Source organism: Pinus tabuliformis, chromosome X (assembly GCF_031772625.1).
Source record: "Pinus tabuliformis cultivar Carrire ecotype Pingquan chromosome X, CPIR1, whole genome shotgun sequence".
NCBI lineage: Eukaryota > Viridiplantae > Streptophyta > Pinopsida > Pinales > Pinaceae > Pinus > Pinus tabuliformis.
The window spans coordinates 421735413-421757018 of NC_142308.1; the positions used below are offsets into that span (position 1 = coordinate 421735413).

The 21606-nt window shown below is 37.3% G+C and overlaps 1 protein-coding gene across 1 annotated transcript; it reads left to right on the forward strand.

Annotated features, from left to right (window-relative positions):
* Nucleotides 1-15150: 15150 nt before the first annotated feature.
* Nucleotides 15151-18644, forward strand: LOC149140376 (alcohol dehydrogenase-like). Its single transcript, XM_089446462.1, has 10 exons — nt 15151-15529; nt 15691-15827; nt 16366-16412; nt 16559-16884; nt 17095-17177; nt 17290-17365; nt 17476-17537; nt 17716-17811; nt 17914-18075; nt 18250-18644. Exons 1-10 carry the CDS (start codon nt 15346-15348, stop codon nt 18367-18369), a joined length of 1293 nt encoding a protein of 430 aa, XP_089302588.1. The 5' UTR covers nt 15151-15345; the 3' UTR covers nt 18370-18644.
* The last annotated feature ends 2962 nt before the right edge of the window (nt 18645-21606 follow it).

Genomic DNA, 21606 nt, shown 5'->3' on the forward strand with positions numbered 1-21606 from the left:
ATACAAGGCTATACCACATCTTTCTGTTTGCAGTTCTTTCTTTCTCCATATTTTGGGATTTAATGGAGTTTTCTCCTTTTGAGATATTTGCCAAAATTTACTCCTGCATTCAGATTCTTCATGGCCGAAGTTGTTACAGATTGAGCATTCTATTTCATTTTCAAGAAGAGAAAAGTTATTGTAGGAAATTTCTTGATCCCTGTCACATTCCTTTGATTTCGTGCTTCTCTAGTCATCATGATCTTTTAAGTAACACATTGAGCAGCTTTGTGTCCAAAGTTATGACATGAAAAACATTGACCATTAAAGAAGTTCTTGCGATTATTGAATCTATTGACCTAGTGATTATAGTTTCTATTAATATCCATATTTGAAGCAAATTAGGTATGATTTACTTGAGGTTGGTTATGGCTTCTGTTCATCCTTGAAGTAAATTGAGCCTGATTTACCTGGTGATCTGCTTTATGCCTTTGCTGACGATTGTCATACTGTTCACTATTCTTTGCTGCATCAAGATAGCTTTTAGTGGAGGTTGACAGCTTCTGTGATTGAGATGCTTCTTCAGTATATCCAAGACCTATATTTATTAGAGGAGAATGCTGCACTTTGATAATTTCATTTAAGGTTTTTGATCCTTTGGCAAATTTAAGATTGAGAGCTTTTGTTTTCTCAAGATCCTTTCTTAGACCCACAATTTCACATTCTAGTTTTTCATACTGTTTTTCTCTTTCAGCAAGTTGGTATGTCAAGGTATCTATAATCATATTCTTTTCTTCTAAACAGATTTTGAGTTTAGATATTTCTTCATAAAGGTCATCTTCTTCTAAAGCTTCCCAAAAATTATCATTTTCATAAGCCATCAGAAGTCTGTAGTCATTAATATTTTCATATTCATCACTGTTTGATAAACCATCGCTATCTTCATGAGTATAGTAGCTATTTTTACTTACACTTTGTTTTCTATTCCATTTTGCAGATTCCTTCCCTTAATCATATTTATCTTTATGAGGAAATTTCGTAGCATAATGACCAACTCTACCACAAGCAAAACATTTGAAAGGTAGTTTACCTCTGAATCTTCCAGAACCTCGTTGAAGCTTCTTGACAAAGTTTACTTCATCTTCTTCTTATGAAATATGTCATGATTCATTGAGTTCTTCTTTTCCTTTTGTCGAAGCTTTAAATGCGGCTTCTCTCATATCTAATGGGCCTCCTTTTCTCATCTCAAAGGCAGTTAAGATTCCGTGAAGCTGTGTCATAGTAATAGTTTGTAGATCCTGTTTTTCTTCTATGGCAGATACTTTTGATTCAAATTTAGCAGACAAGGATTTTAAAACTTCCTCAACTAAGGTAATTTCCTTTATCTCTTCAACCAGATTCTTCATGCAATTAACAACCTCATCTATACATAAGAAGTAACTAGCTATACTTTCATCATTGTGCATCTTAAGAGTTTCATATTGAATTCTGAGAGTTTGTAGTTTAGCACGTTTTACCTGAGAGTCTCCTTCGTAGCTTAGAATGATTTTGTCCCATATTTCTTTGGCTGATTTGAGCTGCATAACTTTGACAAACTATGATTGTGATAGACTTCCCAATAATGTATTGACAACCTTGGCATTGGTTTCATATTTCTTTTTACCTGCTGTATTTGTAGGAATTGCTGATGGAAATGTATATCCTCCTTCCACGATTTCCCAAACATCTGTTCCAAGTGATTGAAGATAGGTTGTGGTTCTTATCTTCAAATAAAAAAAGTTTCTCCCATTAAAGATTGGCGGTCTGATGGATCCCCTGCTTTCTTGATTACTTATGATGATGGATCTTCCTTCAAGCGATCAAGCTTATTCTGAAGGACCTGCTGTGATACCAATTGTTGGAAATAATATTGAGAGGGGGGGTGAATCAGTATTATCAGATCAATAATTTAATTTTCAAAACAGATTTGTATACACTACTTCAGCTAAGTGAACTAGCGTGTATACGCGACTGTACTTAATGCAACCAGCGTATATGCAGAGAACTTTTGATTTACCCAATTTATCATGTATTGAACTTTAACCAGTATATCAGGAATTCATTAGACAGTGCAATAAAAGCATAATAAAGCATCACACATAAGAAACACACATGAACACCAAGATATAAGGTGGAAACCCAATGTGGGTGAAAACCACTTGCTGCTGACGTCTCTGTCTTTTTTAAATAATAAGAAAATCTATTTATAATTTTTGTACTGGTGCTGACCTATACCAGCACGCAGGCTTCTACCTGCAAAAGGTTACAACTTTCTCTCGTTTTCCAACTTCTCCTGGAAGGGAGCTACAACCCCCTAGCTCTTATACTAGCTAATATGATTACTAGTACGTAAGCGCCGACCTACGGAAGGCTATGACCTTCTCTCTTCCTCTAGGGACCGCATTTCATAAATTTTCAGACTGGATCCATCAACAACATCATTCAATCATCAAATACATATGCATCAACCAATCACCTTTTGAACCAACCACAGCCGAATCAATCATTCACTTAGACAACTCATCAATCTGATCATTTAGAATATTGTCACCAGAATACAGTAACGAGAACCCAAACTAGAACCCAAAACTTTGCAACAGTAAAGAGAAGCAATTGAAACATATGTTATATGGTATACGCTACTTCCATGTGTCGAACCTGCGTGTACACGCAATTTTCTCAAAGCCAACTATCGTATACATCTGAAAATATAAATTCAGAGTTCTGCAGCTATTCAGACTTCAGTTATACCCAAATCATATCATTTATAGAATAATATATGCGTCAATATTTAGATCTAGAATATACATGAGCAAAAACACATAATGATAGTTCTTTTTATGCCTTAAGATCCCAATCCATCATTAGATCTGATCCCTCATCATCCACTAAGGTTCATCCTTGGTTCAGATCTAGCAATGCACCATAACCCGGTAACCTGCATACTAGATCTCACACTTCATCAGATATTCGATACTTGCACACCTTGGCCTAATGATCTTCTCCTCCTTTTATAGTTTTATGCCTTTCTCAATACCATGGACCAAAACCACATAGGACCAAATACCTAGGTTCAATACCTCGAACCAGATACCTTGCACCAATACCATGGATCAAAATACCATGGACCAAATACTTTGGACCAAAAAACTTAGTTTTCAAGGTATACGCGCTTTTCCTTTTGTGAAAATGCGTGTGTAGGTTAACGCGACTTGTATATAGTAAACCAATATGTATACGCAGCTTGGTCAATGGTGAACCTGCTTATACCTCATATCCTTATTAGCTTCCACGCCATTCATCTTAGCTCCAGTTACCTTTTGTGAGAGTGAAATTTGTTGTACTTGGTCTTGTAATTTTGATATATCGTGTTGCATTTCTTCCTCTTCTTCACGAGTCATGCTAGAGCTTTCAGACCAATCTTATGCAAAATTTAAAAAAAAACTACACGCCTTTTTTTCACTTTGTAAGAGCTCAATATTGAATCTGTTGTATCTCTGTAACTGCGGATCTCAAATATCTAAAATCGCGTCCTACAGTAGCCCTTTGATTCCTCTTTCTAACCCCACAAGTCTGATCAAGATTGGATTCTCCAAGGAAGATTTATGCCAAATCTCCCATAGTGACTTGATTATAGACTAGTTCAGTAGAGCGAACTTGTACGAAGTGCCATGTGTCACTGTTTTGACCTTAGTACCTGAAACTGATATATAGAAAACTAAAGGCCATCCTCTTTCTGCAAATTCTTATGAAATTTCAATCTGATGCTCAGAACAAAAGTTATGACAATTTTCCCTAGGTCACCTGTTTGGGATGTAATTCGGGAGTTTGCAAAAAACCTAAATTCCTCAGATCATATATCCAAAAATATAGTGAGATAAACCCTAAAATTCGGAACCGAAGTTTAGACTGATTTCAGCTCAAATGATTTTTTTGTTAGCTTCTAAAACATCGCAGAAAAAACATTATAGCGAAAATTCCATGACGACCTGTTTGGAGCAGCCAAATGTTATGAAACCATCTCACAAAAAGATAGAAAAGAAAGATCAACGCCTTAGAATTCAACCTCTTTGAGGAGGAAACCTCTTTTACATTACTCAAATGAATAATTCTTGGATGATACAAATGACAAGACCTTCTTTCCATATATAGGAGTCTAGGGGTCATAATATAATCAGAGCCGACATAATAATAATGTAAGGGCACAATAATAATAATAGTGGGCTTCTATGGGGCACAATAATAACAATATGGGGACTACATGGGAACAACAGTATAATAAGGGGGTTGTACTAATAACAATAAGGGATTACACTAGTAGTATAGGGACCTAACATCATGTCAGCTAAACCAAATCACAATAAACCAACGTACCTTAGTATAGCTTGGGGAGGATACCTAGTTTGCAAGATAAATAAATCAGCATGATACATATATATCATAATCATGACAACCTATAGACATAAAACACAAGCACGTGACCGTGCAACCATCATTCTAGCTAGGGTCTAGTCATCAATGCATGACCTCAACATCAACACACACCACGACCTCATGCATGACAACCACCGTCATTATGTCACTATACACTTGACCACATGCAACCATGAACATGCATAAGCGATGCATAACCGTCCAAACATAGGCATAAACACATATGATCAAGCATGAATGAAAAATACTTGAAATCAAACCTTCAAGAATGATACATGCAACCAAGCATACAAGAATGTAACCAATCATGCAAGAATGTAGCCAAGCATACTACAACAATACATGTAAGTGACATAAATCGACATATAACCAGTCATACACTCACGACGTTGCATTCCACCACAACAACCTCAAGTTTCACATTATGACATCACTACAACCATGGACAACATCATGCAAATCCAACAAGCACATGGAAGGCAAGTGTGAGAGACACACATGCAACTGACATTCATGCATGACCAACACATATCCCATCCAGACTGAGGGGTGAACCATGCTCTGATACAACTTTGTAACACCCTCCTCCCACATCTACCCAAGAAACCGGCCAGCCAGGGTAAACATGTGACAAGAGGCCACTATGATATGATTCGACCTCCTAATTCATGTTAAGGAAGTGGAATCGACATAAACACACCATACAAACATTCAACATCAGCTACAGGACCCTAGAAAACCAATCCAATACTTTAGACAACTTACCCTTGGGTCTCACTGAACTTTTGGACAACTTAATCCTCAATCTCTCTCATGCTATAGGCATGACAATGACCAGAAACTCAAATTCGCTCTCATAGGCTTGCCTGCTAGCGACCAAATACTAAATTTTCCAGTGTTATGCCAGTGACTTCGAGATTTGAGCCACTTTTCAGGCCCAAAGCCTAGGTCACTACCCAGAATTGAACCATCTCTTCAGATCAATAAAATAACATGGAAATGAGAGTATTAAAGAAAATACTTGTTCAAGACCTTGATTGGACCCCCACTAGCCATGACAAGCATTTCACCAAACATATCGCGAATATGTAATCTATAGGTGTAAAAAAAAGTTTTGAGCATATGGGTCTCATACTTAGTTGAGAATCGCTAAGAACCATTGATGCATCAAAACATCAACTGCCATTCCATCCATTAGGTCATAGATACATTGATCATTCAATTACAAGTAAAAACATGATGAGAGCCACACATGGCTGTTGTAAAAAAACACATACATAACCAGCATAATAGCAAAAAAAATACTTGTGAAAGTACAGTCATATAGACCACATATAATCCATAAAAATATTCATAGAAATACAAGGAGAAATAACCTTTCATTAATGATGCAAAATCCAAACCTGGGATGGGACTTCCACATTCTACCTGACCATAGAATGGCTGATCCAAATCTCTCTTCAGCCATATTCCAAGCATGAATTTGGGATCTCATAGAACACATCAATCAAAACTCTTCCAGGGCTTCTAGAGGCCATCCACCTCAACCCATCAAATAGTGATTCCACCTCACGGTCGGACATCACAAAACCATCATCATATTGGTCTCCATCCAAGCCTTTCAGGGCTTCTAGAGCGTTTGTTCCAACCAAGGCTTTCAGGACTAGTAACTCAACCCACAACTTTTACTAGGCATCCAGAGCGTTTGTCTAAACAAGGCTTCTAGGGCTAGTAACTCAACACACCAAGGGCTTCCAAAGCATTTTTCCAACCAAGGTTTCCAGGACCAGTAACCCAAACCAAGCTGTTACAGGGCTTCCAGGAACTAATAACTCAACCCAAGCTAAGGAAACACGAGAACCAAACAAAAACCAACAATGAAAGTAAAACCACAATCACCATGACTATCCAGGAACCGGAAAGGCTAGGCAATCCACTGCCAATACAGGAAATCCTCCATGCCAATGACAGATCATGACCAATAATCCACATGCATATGCCATGCATACCAAAACTAGTGAAGAAATCATACATGCAACTCAGTACCTGCAAGCAAATCTGATGTAGTTTTTGATAGCGATGTCCTCTTGCACTTTCCTACTCTTCCTTTGCCTTCTTGGTCCAAGAATCCAAGTATGCCACACCCACCAAGAGTGCTCCAAGAAAACTCTAAGTCTCCAAGAGTATGAGAGAGAGAATAATGAGAGAGCTCCAAAACTGAACTAACAAAAGACTAGCAACTGATCCTCAGAAGCCTTTTTATGAATGAGGCCTCTATTTTCTTCATTTACCATTATTTTCCTCCTCACATGCAACCTATGACCTTTCACATCCCTTTTCTCCTAATTTCCATTATTTTCATAAATAATTGTGCCAAAAATGCCATTTTTCCTTTCCAAAGCCTTAGCCATTTCCTTTGTCGATTTCCTTAGCCATAAACAATCACAACTGATCCCCATCACTAGGATTTGTAGGTTTTAACCCCATACAGAAATTACCTGCATACGAATTCTAAATCACAGAAAAATAAACAATGCGAGAGTATAACACATAAAACACATATACACAGAGATTTTCCCCTGGATCCCAAAACCGCCTACCAGCTTGATTTTTCATTATATTCCTTTCAATGTTACAATACATATTTATACATGCTGAAGCATCCAATACCATGGACTGAAAACCTTCGCATCCAAAACCATGGACCGAAAACCATAAGTAGGTTCGCCCAACCTAATATAGGGTCCAAAAAAAATTTTCCCGGGGCGCTGCCCCGGACCCCGTAGAGGGGGGCTACCCGCCCCCCTAAAACCCCCTAGACAAGGGGGGCTGCCGGCCCCCCATGACCTGCCCGTTGCGCAATCGGCGCAACGAACTAACCCCCCGGTTCACTACATGGGTTAGTCGTGGAAAGAATATAACACAACCCAACAATCTCCCACTTGTTGTTTTCTTTCCACAGGGGGCCACAAGAGAGCTTAGTCATTTTTCCAGCCCTGAAAATGCCCATTGTTTCTCTACACCAAGAGAACTTCTTAGAGCTCACAGATTTTGTCAATGCATCTGCAGTATTCTTCAAAGTGTCCACCTTTACCAGCAACACCTTTTTGTCTTCTATCATATCCCTCACAAAGTGATACTGAACATCAATGTGCTTTGTATTTGAATGATAAGCAGGGTTCTTTGCCAAGAAAATTGCACTTTGGTTGTCACAGTCTATTCTTATAGCTCCCTGTACTAACCCCATACTTGAACATAATCTCTGCAACCAAACTGCTTCCTTGCTTGCATGAGTGGCTGCCATGTATTCTGCCTCTGTAGTTGATAGTGCCACTACATATTGTTTCTTACTCATCCAACTGACCACACCTCCAAATAGGTTAAACACATACCCACTTGTAGATATTCTCTGATCCAGATCTCTATCCCAGTCTGCATCAACAAAGCCACGAATATCCAACACTCTGTCCAATCCTGGTCTTCCTTCGTAGCACAAACCATAATCACTAGTGCCACGCAAATACCTGAAAACCCGCTTCACTGCTGTCCAGTGCTCCTTCCCTGGTTTTGACATAAACCTGCTCAATACTCCCATTGCATGTGCAATGTCTGGTCTAGTACATACCATTGCATACATCAGGCTATCGACTGCACTCGCATATGGAACACAGGGCATGTCCTCTTCCTCTTCTTGTGTCTTGGGACACTGTTCAACAGATAACCTCACACCTACAGGAATAGGAACCTTCACCGGTTTACTATCCTGCATATTAAACCTCTGCAGTATTGTCTCGACATACTTCCTCTGGTTTAACCAAAGCTTCCTCTTTGCCCGATCTCTTTTAATTTCCATGCCCAAAATATAGTTTGCAACACCAAGATCTTTCATGTCGAATTTGGAGGACAATTGGGTCTTCAAATCCTGGATAATTTCTTTGTCATTTCCAACCAGCAACATATCATCCACATACAAGACCAGATAAATAACACGGTCACCAATCAATTTAAAATACACACAGTGATCTGCTTTGCTTCTGGTGAAGCCAAGTCCCCGTATAAATGTATCAAATTTCTGATACCACATCCTTTACTGTTTTAACCTATACAGAGACTTCTTTAACTTGCATACTAGTTCTTTCTTACCCTTCACCACAAAGCCTTCAGGTTGCTTCATGTAGATTTCCTCTTCCAAATCCCCGTGAAGAAATGCAGTCTTCACATCCATCTGTTCTACCTCAAAATCAAAAGCAGCAGCAACATATAAAAGTAATCTAATAGAAGTTACCTTGGCAACAGGAGAAAAAATATCACCAAAATCAATTCCCGGAACTTGGGAATATCCTTTTGCTACCAACCGAGCTTTGTATTTCTCCACCTTCCCTTCTGCATTTGTCTTCTTTTTGAACACCCATTTGCTGCCAATGGGTTTCCTTCCAGTCGGCAACTCCACCAGATCCCAAGCCTCATTTTTGTGCAAAGATGCCATTTCATCAACCATGGCCTCTTTCCAGAGTTTTATATCCTCTGAATCTACTGCTTCCTTCACAGTTCTGGGATCATCATCAGTAATAGACAAAGCAAAATTTGAACGGAAAGCAAAAGGACTATACCTTTCTGGCTGCCTTCTTTCTCGAACTGATCTTATCACAGCCAGAGTTTGTGGCTCTTCATCTTCTGATTCCTCCTCTGCTACAGAGTCTAATTCTTCCTCCTTTAGCTCAAACTCTATCTTCTCAGGTTCCTTTGGTTGGAATTCATGTTTAATAACATCTTTCACTTCTCTGAACACCACATCTCGGCTGTACACAACCTTCCTTGTTATTGGGTTCCAAAGCTTATAACCCTTTAAACCATCCTTATACCCAATAAAGATGCACTTTTCAGATTTACTATCCAACTTGGTTCGTTTCTCCTTTGGAACATGTACATATGCATCACATCCAAATACCCTCAGATGTGCAAGAGAGGTTTTCTTGCCAGTCCATACTTCTTGTGGAGTCTTATCCTCCAACGTTGATGAAGGTGACCTGTTGACCAAGTAACATGCAGTATCCACCGCCTCTGCCCAGAATTCCTGCCCTAACCCGGCACCACTGAGCATGCTTCTTGCCCTTTCCATCAACGTCTTGTTCATTCTTTCTGCGACTCCATTTTGCTGAGGTGTATATGGAGTAGTCTTCTGCCGTGCTATACCACACTTCTTACAGAATTCTTCAAATTCCTTGCTGCAAAACTCTCCACCATTATCTGTCCTCAGCACCTTTATCTTCTTCTCTGTCTGATTTTCCACCAGAGCCTTAAATTCTTTAAACCTGTCAAAGACTTCAGATATCTTCTTAAGGAAATATATCCATGTATTCCTTGAGAAGTCATCTATAAATGATACATAGTACATAGACTTACCCAGTGATGGAACCTTCACAGGTCCAAACACATCACTGTGCACAAGCTCTAATATCTGTTTCGCCCTCTTAGCACCAGAGGGGAACCTCACCCGATTCTGCTTCCCGTATACACAATTTTCACATAAATCAAAATCCAAAGAGCTATTACTCATACCTTCTACCATACCTTTACCATGAAGTATTCGAAGGCCCTTCTCTCCAATATGTCCAAGCCTTTGATGCCACAGCATGGTCTTCTCTCCAGAGACCACTAGATTTTCAACTCCACTTTCAGGAACCACAGAACTGTTGCAACCATCAACAACAGTGCTACCTTGCAGCTTGTACAGAGTTCCAGTCCGAACTCCCCGCATCAATACCAGTGCTCCCCGAACCATCTTGTAAGTATCCTTCTCGAACACTGTTTTTACACCTGCATCATCCAACTTGCTTATAGAAATCAGATTTCTGGCCAATGCAGGAACATGCAGAACACCTGGAAGTGTTCTAACCCTTCCACCTTGCAACTTCAACTTTACTTTTCCGCGACCAATGATTCTAGCCTTCCTATCATTTCCTAAGAAGACATCACCACCATCGTATTTCTCATACTTGCAGAACCACTCTCTATGGGGAGTGAAGTGAAAGGATGAACCTGAGTCAATCAACCATGCCTCATGATCTACATGTGTACTTGAAGAAGCCATGTACACATCCCCACCTTCATCTGAGGTGGTTTTCGCCTCTGCAGAAGGAGCATCATCAGATCCCTTTCCTTTATCAGGAACTTTAGATTTACAGTCCCTTTTGAAGTGCCCTTCCTTTCCGCATTTCCAGCACACCACCTTTACAGGTTTTCCTGGAGATTTAGATCTCCCTCTAGATTTAGATCTCCCACTCGATGACTTATTTTTGTTTCTATTCTGGGACCGTCCTCATACAGACAAGGCATCACCATTCTGGTTCTCCATATTTTTCTGTCTCATCTCCTCCATCAGCAAGGCTGAGACTGTTTCATCAAACTGCAAAGCAGTTGCATTGCTACCTATTGCAATAACCAGACTATCCCACGAATCTGGTAGAGAACACAACAAACTGATGCACTTATCTTCATCTAAAATTTTGATATCAACAAACGCTAACTGACTTACCACAGTATTAAATGCGTTCAGATGCTCTGTCACTGAGTCTCCATCTTTCATCCTCAGGTTATAAATATTTTTCCGCAGGAACAGTTTATTCACCAGAGACTTAGATTGGTACAAAGTCCCTAACTTGTCCCACAAAGCCTTCGCCGTAGCTTCCCTTGATACATTCAGCAATACTGAATCTGAGACACACAATCGTATTGTGCTCTTTGCCTTCTGATCCAACTTCTTCCATTCTTCATTGGTCACTCCCGTTGGTTTAGTACCTAGATCTACCGCGATCCACTGGTCTTTATCCACCAACAGATCCTCCATCTTGAGTTTCCACAACTCAAAACTCTGACCATTGAACTTCTCGATCTCTATCTTTCCACTGCTCGCCATCTTCTTTCACCACCAGAATCGATCTCGCAGATCTCCCACTGAACAGGGTCTACCACAGGCCCGAGCGAAACCCCTCAGCAACAAAGGCGTCCCCTTGAAGCCAAAATAGCTCTGATACCAAATGTAGGTTTTAACCCCGTAGAAATTACCTACATAGGAATTCTAAATCACAGAAAAATAAACAATGCGAGAGCATAACACATAAAACACATATACACAGAGATTTTCCCCTGGATCCCAAAACCGGGACTACCAGCTTGATTTTTCATTATATTCCTTTTAATGTTACAATACATATTTATACATGCCGAAGCATCCAATACCATGGACCGAAAACCATCGCATCCAAAACCATGGACTGAAAACCATAGGTAGGTTCGCCCAACCTAATATAGGGTCCAAAAAAAATTTCCCCGGGGCGCTGCCCCGGACCCCGTAGAGGGGAGCTACCCGCCCCCGTCAAACCCCCCCACTGCGCAATCGATGCAACGAAGGGGGGGCTCCGCTCCCATCTAACCCCCCGGTTCACTACATGGGTTAGTCGTGGAAAGAATATAACACAACCCAACAGGATTTTGCTCAACATTCAGCTTGGAATAAGTGTTCCATCATCCGTGTTTATTATTTTGCCTTTATTTACTTTTATTACATGGAATTTTCATAGTATGTTAAATGGTTGCAGGTGAACCAGGGAGAGTGATTTGTTCTTGAGGAGAAAAAAATGAAGTAGATATGAATTAAAATTTGTTGAAGCATAAGAGTTTTAGAATGGTGCTTCTAGATCCACTCTGAAAATGTGATGAAACAGAGATCTAGAAGGTAAATGAATTGGATCAACATATCCAAAGGGGATTGGTGTCTACTGTAAGTTTATGCTTGCAAATCAAAGGGGATTGGTGTCTCCTGCAAGTTGGTTCTTGCAAATCAAAGGGGATTGGTGTCTCCTACAAGTTGGTGCTTTCAAATATTAAGGGATCAATGTCTACTACAAGTTGGTGCTTGCAAAGCTAAGGGGATTGGTGTCTCTTGTAGATTGGTGTCTAACTATATTGTAGCAGTTGGTTGGTGCCTGGTTCAATCAAATAATCAAAAGAAGTTTTGTGGTTTTCTCTTAGATCGGATTCAATGTATAACCCATATTCAATGCTCTTATGTGGCTAGTATATTATTTTGTAATTGAATGTTTTAAATAGTGTTAAATTCTATTTTATTGATTCACTCCCCTTTGAGTATAATTTTTAATCCAACAATTGTTGTTATAGAGAAATGTAATATATCAACATGTCACCACTAATGGAAGGTTATTTTTTCCTCTCCAATCCCTTATTTTCATCGTCTTTCCCATATCAACATTCATGACCACAAGTTAAGTGGGTACTAATAAAGCTATATATATGGTAGTTAAAAAGAAGTGCCCACCTAAGTGGTTTTTAAATTAAAAAGTCATCTTGGTTTTTTATTTATTTTATTGAATTTATGATGATCTAATCTATTATTTGTGGGATACTTTTGTTTCTGTTGTTTTTTTTTTTGGGGTAACTAAGCTTTTTTCTATACTTTTGTTTTTGTTGTTTTTTTTTTTTTGGGTAACTAAGCTTTTTTCTATTAAAATGATATTAGATTACATAATATCAAAATCCTTATGTTGTGGTTTTCCTCATTGGAAATCAAGCCAATGAAAAAAGTTAATGTCTTTTATCCCAAATGTCCATAGACTAACCAGATACATACAAAAATATCTATTGACCAAGACTTCATGATGCAATACATTATTCCACGGTACTAGTAAATTCCAAGTGAATTAGGAAAACCACAATAATTATTTGCATTGAGAATGATGTTGGGTAGAGGAAAACACCTTAGTTAAAATGTCACTTGTCTAGAATTAACAAGTGCATACCCAATCTCCTGTATTAGCTCTTTTTTTTCTTTTTCCCTTCCTCTCTTTTTGTCTTCCTTCATATTCTTGGGAGTATCTTTGAAGCGCTGTGTTTGGATTTCAAGACTTGTTGGAGATGATCTTGCTCCCCTCGAAGTCACATTCCTTTTAATTTTTAGCCATAGATATGTCTATCTAAACAACATTTTTTTTTATCTAGTATATGTTCTGGGTCCTTGCTTGTCTATTATTCAATGAGGTTCAAGAGCGTGATTTCATCCATATCCATGTCCATCAACGTTCCCTGTCCCATGTATGTCTAGCATATCAATTTCTTCTATTGGTATGTTCTTTGTGGATTCCTCTGGAACTTTTTGCTTATGAATTTCCTCTAGTTTTCCATTGCCCTTATCTTGATATATTTCTTGAGGATGTACCTAATTTGACATTTCCTACTCTTCTCTTGTCAATGTCTCATAATGGTTTTTTTTATTGAAGGTGCTCTTCTGTTGTTAGTCGCATTTTGTGCTCAAAGGGTTTTTTTTTACAAGTTTGGAATTTCTGAAAGCCCTCATGATCTAATTTCTACTGATTTTCTTTTGTTGCCTTTGTGAGATTCAGGAGACAATTCTTGAAAAGATGGTCGTATTCATGGTACCTACGGTATTTGAATGGTACATGCTCATAATCTAGAGGTTGTTTCCAAAGTTTATCAAGGGAGAAGATTTTGATTGATTCAAACTAGCATAAATGCGAAGGATTCAGAAAACCTTTTGAAACACGATAACAATCACATAAATTTGAAAGCTCGAAGATATCCATATACACACATATCCTCCAATATGAGATGTAACATTCTTGCTTGGTCACTTCAGATATTTTCACAAAATCTTTGATTGTGATTCCAATACTTTTTAAAAATTTCTCCCAAAATTCTCTTGGCGGAGGAAATATGCAAACTCAAATTAGGGCTACTAGGAATTTTTCCTTTTTTGGATTGCACCTTTCTTGCTAGAATTTCATGAATAACCTTGCAATATTGGAAAAATGTAGGTCATTCTCAAACACCTTGTTTTTGTCTCTAAATTTGCAAAAATCACTGTAAAGAAACCCTTTGCACTTGGCTCGAGATCAACGTGCCCCTTTAACTACCATTTTTGTTGGATCCATCCAACCAATGCTCTCTCCATTAGCCAAATGTTGATGAACTTGCATATTAAAGCATGATCCTGCATATGTTGGATGTAGCTCTCAATTTTCTCTGATTTTATTTCATATTTGAAATGTTTGACTGCCTTAAGGAGGCATTTACCTTTTGCCAATTCACCCCTAGTGGAGGATCATCTTTATTTTTGTCCACAGGACTTGGGCACGGAGTCAATTGATGGGGTGTTTGCATTTGACAACTTGAATCATAACATCCATCCCTCGTGACCACATTCTTGAAGGAGGGGTTTCCGCTTCTTTCAAGGTGATTGCCGTGGCTACTTTCACAATGCGCCACATAGGTTAAGCACTAGTTATTAAGATAATTTTAGTTAGTGAATATTAATTTTGAATAATTTTATTTTTTCCAAATTTATAATAAAAATTATTATTTATATAGATTATTTTTAAAATATATAATTTTAGGAGGAAAAATTAAATATTTTTAATATTTTTAAAATAAATTTGATAAAAGAAATAAAAAATAATATTTCCATTTAATTGATTGGATAAATCACAGATTCTCCACGCAGGCGGTGAGACGGGCTGCCCCTGTATATCTGAACCCACGGTATCTGCCCACAAACAACGGTTTTGAACCCGAGTAGGACCCCATAATGGTCAACTAACAACAGCGGTTCAGCCAAAACCATCAAATGTTAAAAAGGAGACTTTTAATTTTAACTTCGCAGCTCCCGCGCTCTTGGACACTCTGTAAATTAGTTATGACGCTTTGTTGGCAAAACGAAGACTCGAATTCCAAACATATTGCATCTAACCTTGGTCGGCCGCCAGTATTAAGGTAAATAGGGTGGTTTCTACATAATCCATGGTCTCAACAGATCAAATTCATGTGCAGAATGAGATGGAAGCCCCATGGTCAATTAAATAAATGAATATCGATTGTCGGTGTTTCAAAGGGAAGTCGGAATATAAATTCAGGAAGCCTATGTGCCTGCAACACCAATGCGAAAGTTTGTTTGTTCACCATCATACTACGATTGCAAAAGAAAATACCATCTGCGCAGAAAGGAAAATGGCGAGCTCTACTGCAGGCCAGGTTATCAAATGCAAAGGTAACTACTTCAGTTCAGTGCAAGGAGTCATGGCCACATTCTATTTCTTTCATGTATATCATTTCTGGGCAAAATTGATTTTCAGGGTTAAACTGGATTTATGCAAACTGTATGTGTGCTTCTTGAAATCTGATATATTTTGATATTTGTACTTTTTGCAGCTGCTGTTGCATGGGCAGCAGGAGAGCCTCTGAAGATTGAAGAAGTGGAGGTGGCTCCCCCACAGGCAATGGAAGTCAGAATCAAAATTCATTATACTGCCTTGTGTCATACAGACCTTTATTTCTGGGAAGCAAAGGTATGCTATCTATAATTATCATTAGAATTAAACTTATTGGTATGCTATCTATAATTATCATTAGAATTAAATTTATTGAATGGAGGCTTCTGTGATTCATATCAAATTTTTGAAGATTTTTTGGCGAAAATCACATAGAGAAACTTTTGTCGACGCGTTTCGAACCAGCCAGTGTGGTTCATCGTCAGGACAAGTGGAATGAGCAGATCTCGCTTTGCACATTAAATAGATAGGGCAGAATACCCAATTGGGTAATTGGGTAATTGGGTATTCTGCCCTATCTATTTAATGTGCAAGGCGAGATCTGCTCATTCCACTTGCCCTGACGATGAACCACACTGGCTGGTTCGAAACGCGTCGACAAAAGTTTCTCTATGTGATTTTCGCCAAAAAATCTTAAAAAAAAAAACTAAACTTATTAAACATACAGAAAAATTAAAGTTGGATACTGTATAACACACTGACATCTCTTTATACCATTAAATTACTTTAAATATTTATTATAAAAATTTCTTGACTGTTAATGCTTCCGTTGCAGGGCCAAACTCCTCTCTTTCCCCGCATCTTGGGACATGAAGCAGCTGGGTATACACTCTGTTCTTGTCTATAAATCGATAATTCAACAAAGTTAATTAGGCATACTAGCAGGCACATAGAATTTCAAAAAGGGCAGAAGGGACAGTAATTTTCTTGTGATTTATTGCTCACTAATCATAAGTTGGTTGACACAGAGTTGTTGAGAGTGTTGGAGAAGGGGTGACTGACCTCAAGGAGGGTGACACTGTGCTTCCCGTATTTACTGGAGAATGTGGAGAATGCAGACATTGCAAGTCAGAGGAGAGCAACATGTGCGATCTTCTAAGAATTAATACCGACAGAGGGGTAATGATAAGTGATGGGAAGTCGAGGTTTTCAATCAATGGGAAACCCATTTACCACTTCGTTGGTACATCGACTTTCAGCGAGTATACGGTTACGCATGTCGGTTCCCTTGCCAAAATTAATCCAGAGGCTCCTCTGGACAAAGTCTGTATTCTGAGTTGTGGGGTCTCAACAGGTAAATTATTTTCTGGGGTTTTCGAAACTTAAATTGCTGATGATTGTGAAAGATCACAATGGTATTATTGAATTAGTTTACATTGTATATTGATTTATAAAGTGGATGATTGAATTCTTAGAGTTTTGCTTGCTGGACTGTTAATAAAATCACCATGATCGTTTCCTTGATTGGAATTCCAATTCAAAATTCATTTTATTGTGGATTCAGGGATGGGGGCGACTTTGAATGTAGCCAAACCCAAGAAGGGTTCGTCAGTAGCAATATTTGGTCTTGGGGGTGTTGGGCTTGCCGTAAGTAAAATTCAGCTTCACTTCTGAATTTTTCTTTTTATGGAATCAATATGATGAGTTTACTGTTTAATTTTCTGTTAGACATCTAACCTGGGCTTAACTACGCACGCAGGCTGCTGAAGGGGCAAGAATTGCAGGAGCTTCTCGAATAATTGGAATTGATTTAAACAGTGACAGATTTGAAAAAGGTTGTAAAATGCCCATTTCCATCTTTTGTTAATCACTGTATGTATGTTGACTCAAGAATTTCCTTTCTATTTCGTTGTCTGAATCGTTTTTGTTATCTGTCCTCTTTCAGCAAAGCTCTTTGGTGTAACGGAATTTATAAACCCACTGGACTACAAGAAGCCTATTCAAGAGGTTGGTTGAGCTGCCTACAATGATTTCAACTCCTCTTTTCCTTTGTCTCTTTCAAATTTATTGCTCTTTGTTGGTGCTCGATAGATCTGTAAAAGAATTTATGTTAAAGCTCAATTCAGTTTTGTGTTGTATTCGGAGAAATGTTTTAAATTAAAACTAAATTCTGGGAGCTTATCAGGTTATTGCCGAGAAAACTGATGGAGGGGTGGACTACAGCATCGAGTGCACAGGGAATGTGAAGGCCATGATTCAAGCCTTCGAATCCTGCCATGATGTATTTACTCTGCCTTCCCTTCCCTTTCTTCTGAAATTGTAAATATACGCTCAGTTATAACTACTATGCATATACTGATCAAATGGTTATGTGTTTGTTCAGGGTTGGGGTGTAGCCGTTTTAGTGGGTGTCCCTCATTCAGACGCAGTCTTTGCAACCAGCCCTGTGAATTTTCTGAACGAAAGGACATTGAAAGGAACTTTCTTTGGAAACTATAAGCCCCGTACCGATTTGCCAGGCCTTGTAGAATTGTATATGGATAAGGTAGGACTTTCTTTCATTTGTTATTCTATGAAGATTCATTCATTTGCTTAGATTTTAGGATAGAAATGGCTCTCTCAGGCGCCATGCCTGCTGCTTTCCTTTCCTGGCAAAAATCACTACCATTTGATCTCCATGTAATTAGTCTTTCAAGCTAACTTCTTTATTATTTTGCAGAAGCTTGAATTGGAGAAATTTATCACACATGAGGTTTCATTCGCTGATATCAACAAGGCATTTGATTACATGATTAAAGGCGAGAGTCTGAGATGTGTGATAAACGTGATTGGCAATTAAACGTTCGAGAGGAAGTCAACAGTAATATCTCAAGTTTTCCTAAGTTTCTTACAGATTTTGTGGTGGATGGCATCTTTGAAGTTAAATTCCTTGACATATAGAGGTTCCCTGAATTCAATACAGAAAGGGTTTGGAGAAATATGCTAGAATTTTAGTATTGTAAAAATTGTTAAATTTTGAATTTTAAAAGTTTTGAACTTTGAACAAGCGTTATTGTTCCGAAGAATCTATGTTCAAATTATCTTATCTTGAATAATCAAAATCGTCTTCCCATATACTTTGATGGTCTAGGCTTTCTTGGTCTTTGAAGTTGAGTTCAGTTTAGATAAAAAAAATATATTATAAACACGAGGTCATTGTAAATTGCATACCAAAGTTGTATGGATTTAGTATATGATAGTCTAGGCTTTCTTGGTCTTTAAAGTTGAGTTCAATTTAGAAACTTACTCGAAAAAAATATATATTATAAACAAGAGGTCTCTGTAAATTGCATACCAAAGTTGTATGGATTTTAAAAAGAATTACAGTAACATTTTGTTGCCATATACACGTTATCCACACTCGTTTTAGGTATTACACAGAATTTAGTACCGAAAGCTATGAACCCTGATTGTATGAGTAGAATATATTGGTCAAGCATAGAATAAAAATCATTAAATTTATGTGTGATTTGGTAAATTTCAGGGATCGTAATGCTTCTTGAAATCAAATAGAGTAGTTGATCGTTATGTAAAGAAACTATTATTTTTTATAAATTTTAAAATAAATTATTTCTGCATGTGTTTCTTATTTTTCATTTATTATTTGGGAAAGCAAGTCTTTTTTTATGTTTGTTTAATATCATTATTGGGGAAAGCAAGTCTTTTTTATGTTGGTTTAATGATATTACAATTAGTATAGATTCAATTTAACTTTCCATTTACTATTAAGAGCGGAGAGGAATCAGATGGATGTATGTTAGTTTTGAATAACACGTTAATAAAATGTTTTAATTATAAGAAATTTCTAATTTTCACTTTGCTAATAATAATAGTTTCAGGTTGGTTGTTGTGGAGCAGGTGAAAGCAATCATACCCTATGTAGGTGAAACCTCCAGAGTTTCAACTCTAAAATTTTCTCTACATTACATTTATAAATTATACGTACATGCTTATGGTACTTTTGGCATTCACACGTGTAGATGCTTGGCTTCTTGGTTCTTCATGATATTATTCTTTCAGTGTATTTATAAAATTAATTTGTTAATCTCCTAAACAAAATCACCCCATGTAGGTGAAACCTTGAGAGTTTTAACTCTAAAATTTTCTCTAGAATACATTAATAAATTATATGTAAATGCTTATGATAATTTTGGCATTCACACATGTAGATTTAAAGAAACACATATGATAACTTTGGCATTCACACGTGTACATTTAAAGAAACACAAAAAATACAGGAAATACCTCAACATAATGATAAAGGACAAACCTTAACACAAATTCCTTGTCATGGATAATTTTCCTAATATTCCTTGTCATCGATAATTTTCCTAATATCATTGGATGTTTGGAAGCCCTTCTAGAGTGTACCTAAAGAGAAAAGTTGACTTTGTTATTACTATAGTTGCATTTTGAGAAGTGAGAAGTTGATTTTCATTGTAGTTGTGATTCTTTGAAAATGTGTGAGTTGATATTTAACATTTCAAATTTTAATTTTTAATTATTATAATTCTTATTTTGATAATTTCACTTTGCGTAATTAATAATTATAATTATTATTTTAATTATTTATTTTGAGCAGACATAACATTACACGATGTTACATGACTTTACAACATCTCCCTCATATTGGGTTGTAGAGCACCTCTCAATGTAATTGTATGCCATTCGCTCTCAAAAGAAACTTTATTTATTTTGTTACCAGAGAATAGCCCTTGATGTGTTGCAATGTTGTCTATTAAATCGCTTAAACCAAATTAATTCCTTGGTTGCATTGTAGATGAGATACTCTACTTAGATGCTTGGCTTCTTGGTTGTTCATGATATTATTCCTCCAGTCAATTTATAAAATTGATTTTTTAATCTCCTAAATCAAATCAATTCCTTGGTTGCATCAATGTTTGGCTACTTAGTTGCTCATGATATTATTCCTCTAATGAAACATTAGTTGTGCCTAAATCTTTTTATCATCCACATCCATTGCTCAAATCTCCATCACAAAATTCTACCAACTTTAATGTATCAATTTCCATCAAAAGTAATTTCCATGTTTGAAGAAGTTCTACATGGGGTTGTGTTCCTCACCATTTCAAGATAGAAAAAATCCATGTCGAAGGTTTCACATTATCTCCCTAAAAGAAAACTTATGGTGTGAAAATTTTCCCACTCAGGACACTCAACCTAAAACCTTAAAATAAGGGATGTCTTAGCATATCGCTTGGATGCATTTTTGTGTTTTGCATTTCCATACCCTAGAAACTTGGTAGGAGATTTGTTTTAGGTACCCTAAAAATATCTTAAACTCTCTTTATTGATTAATAATGGTGTTAGCCTAGACCTAAAGAAAATTGGCTCAATCAAATTAAACAAAAATGATGTCTATTCTTGTACATACCATAATATACATCATGATGGAATTTTCATTTACAAATAACACTTTTTCATTGCTTGCAACTCAACCTACATCTTTGGACTCGTGTCTTTAGATAATTGACCATATAAACTTTAGTTGTGATGCTGGATTTCAACTTTTAATATTGACAAATATTTGCAAAAAAAATTGCATCATTGCTGGAATTTAGAAGATCTAACATGTATACTTGAAGTAAGTATTTGAATCAATAGGCAGATTCTCTCAAATACTTGTCCCTTTAGGTACCCATCAATCCTTTGGCAACACACTTTGGAAGATTGCTTTAAACCACACGAAACCTCCTACAACCTACAAACCAAACGTCGTCTTGTGGATTTCACATATGCTTTAGGCTACAACATGTATATCTTCTCTAACTCTCCATTGGGGAAATTTTCATTTACATAAACTTGATACACGTTTATACCATGTAATGTAGCAAGTATGAGCACACCTTAATTGATGACATCTGCACCACGAGTGAAATATTTTTTTGGTAGTTGACTCCTTGAGGCTTCTTTGATAGTAATGAAATAAGTATGCTTGACATTATAGAATAGTCATGGAACCATTGTGATGGCCTTTGAAATCTATTTTAATTATTAGTGATTCACTATTAATATT

What these genes read in the sequence shown, in the direction of transcription:
- LOC149140376 (XM_089446462.1), top strand. Translation starts at nt 15,346, where the DNA reads ATGAATATCGATTGTCGGTGTTTCAAAGGGAAGTCGGAATATAAATTC. An exon ending in CCAGGTTATCAAATGCAAAG is followed by an intron (nt 15,530 to 15,690) that starts GTAACTACTTCA and finishes TACTTTTTGCAG; the next exon opens with CTGCTGTTGCATGGGCAGCA. An exon ending in CCTTCGAATCCTGCCATGAT is followed by an intron (nt 17,812 to 17,913) that starts GTATTTACTCTG and finishes GTGTTTGTTCAG; the next exon opens with GGTTGGGGTGTAGCCGTTTT.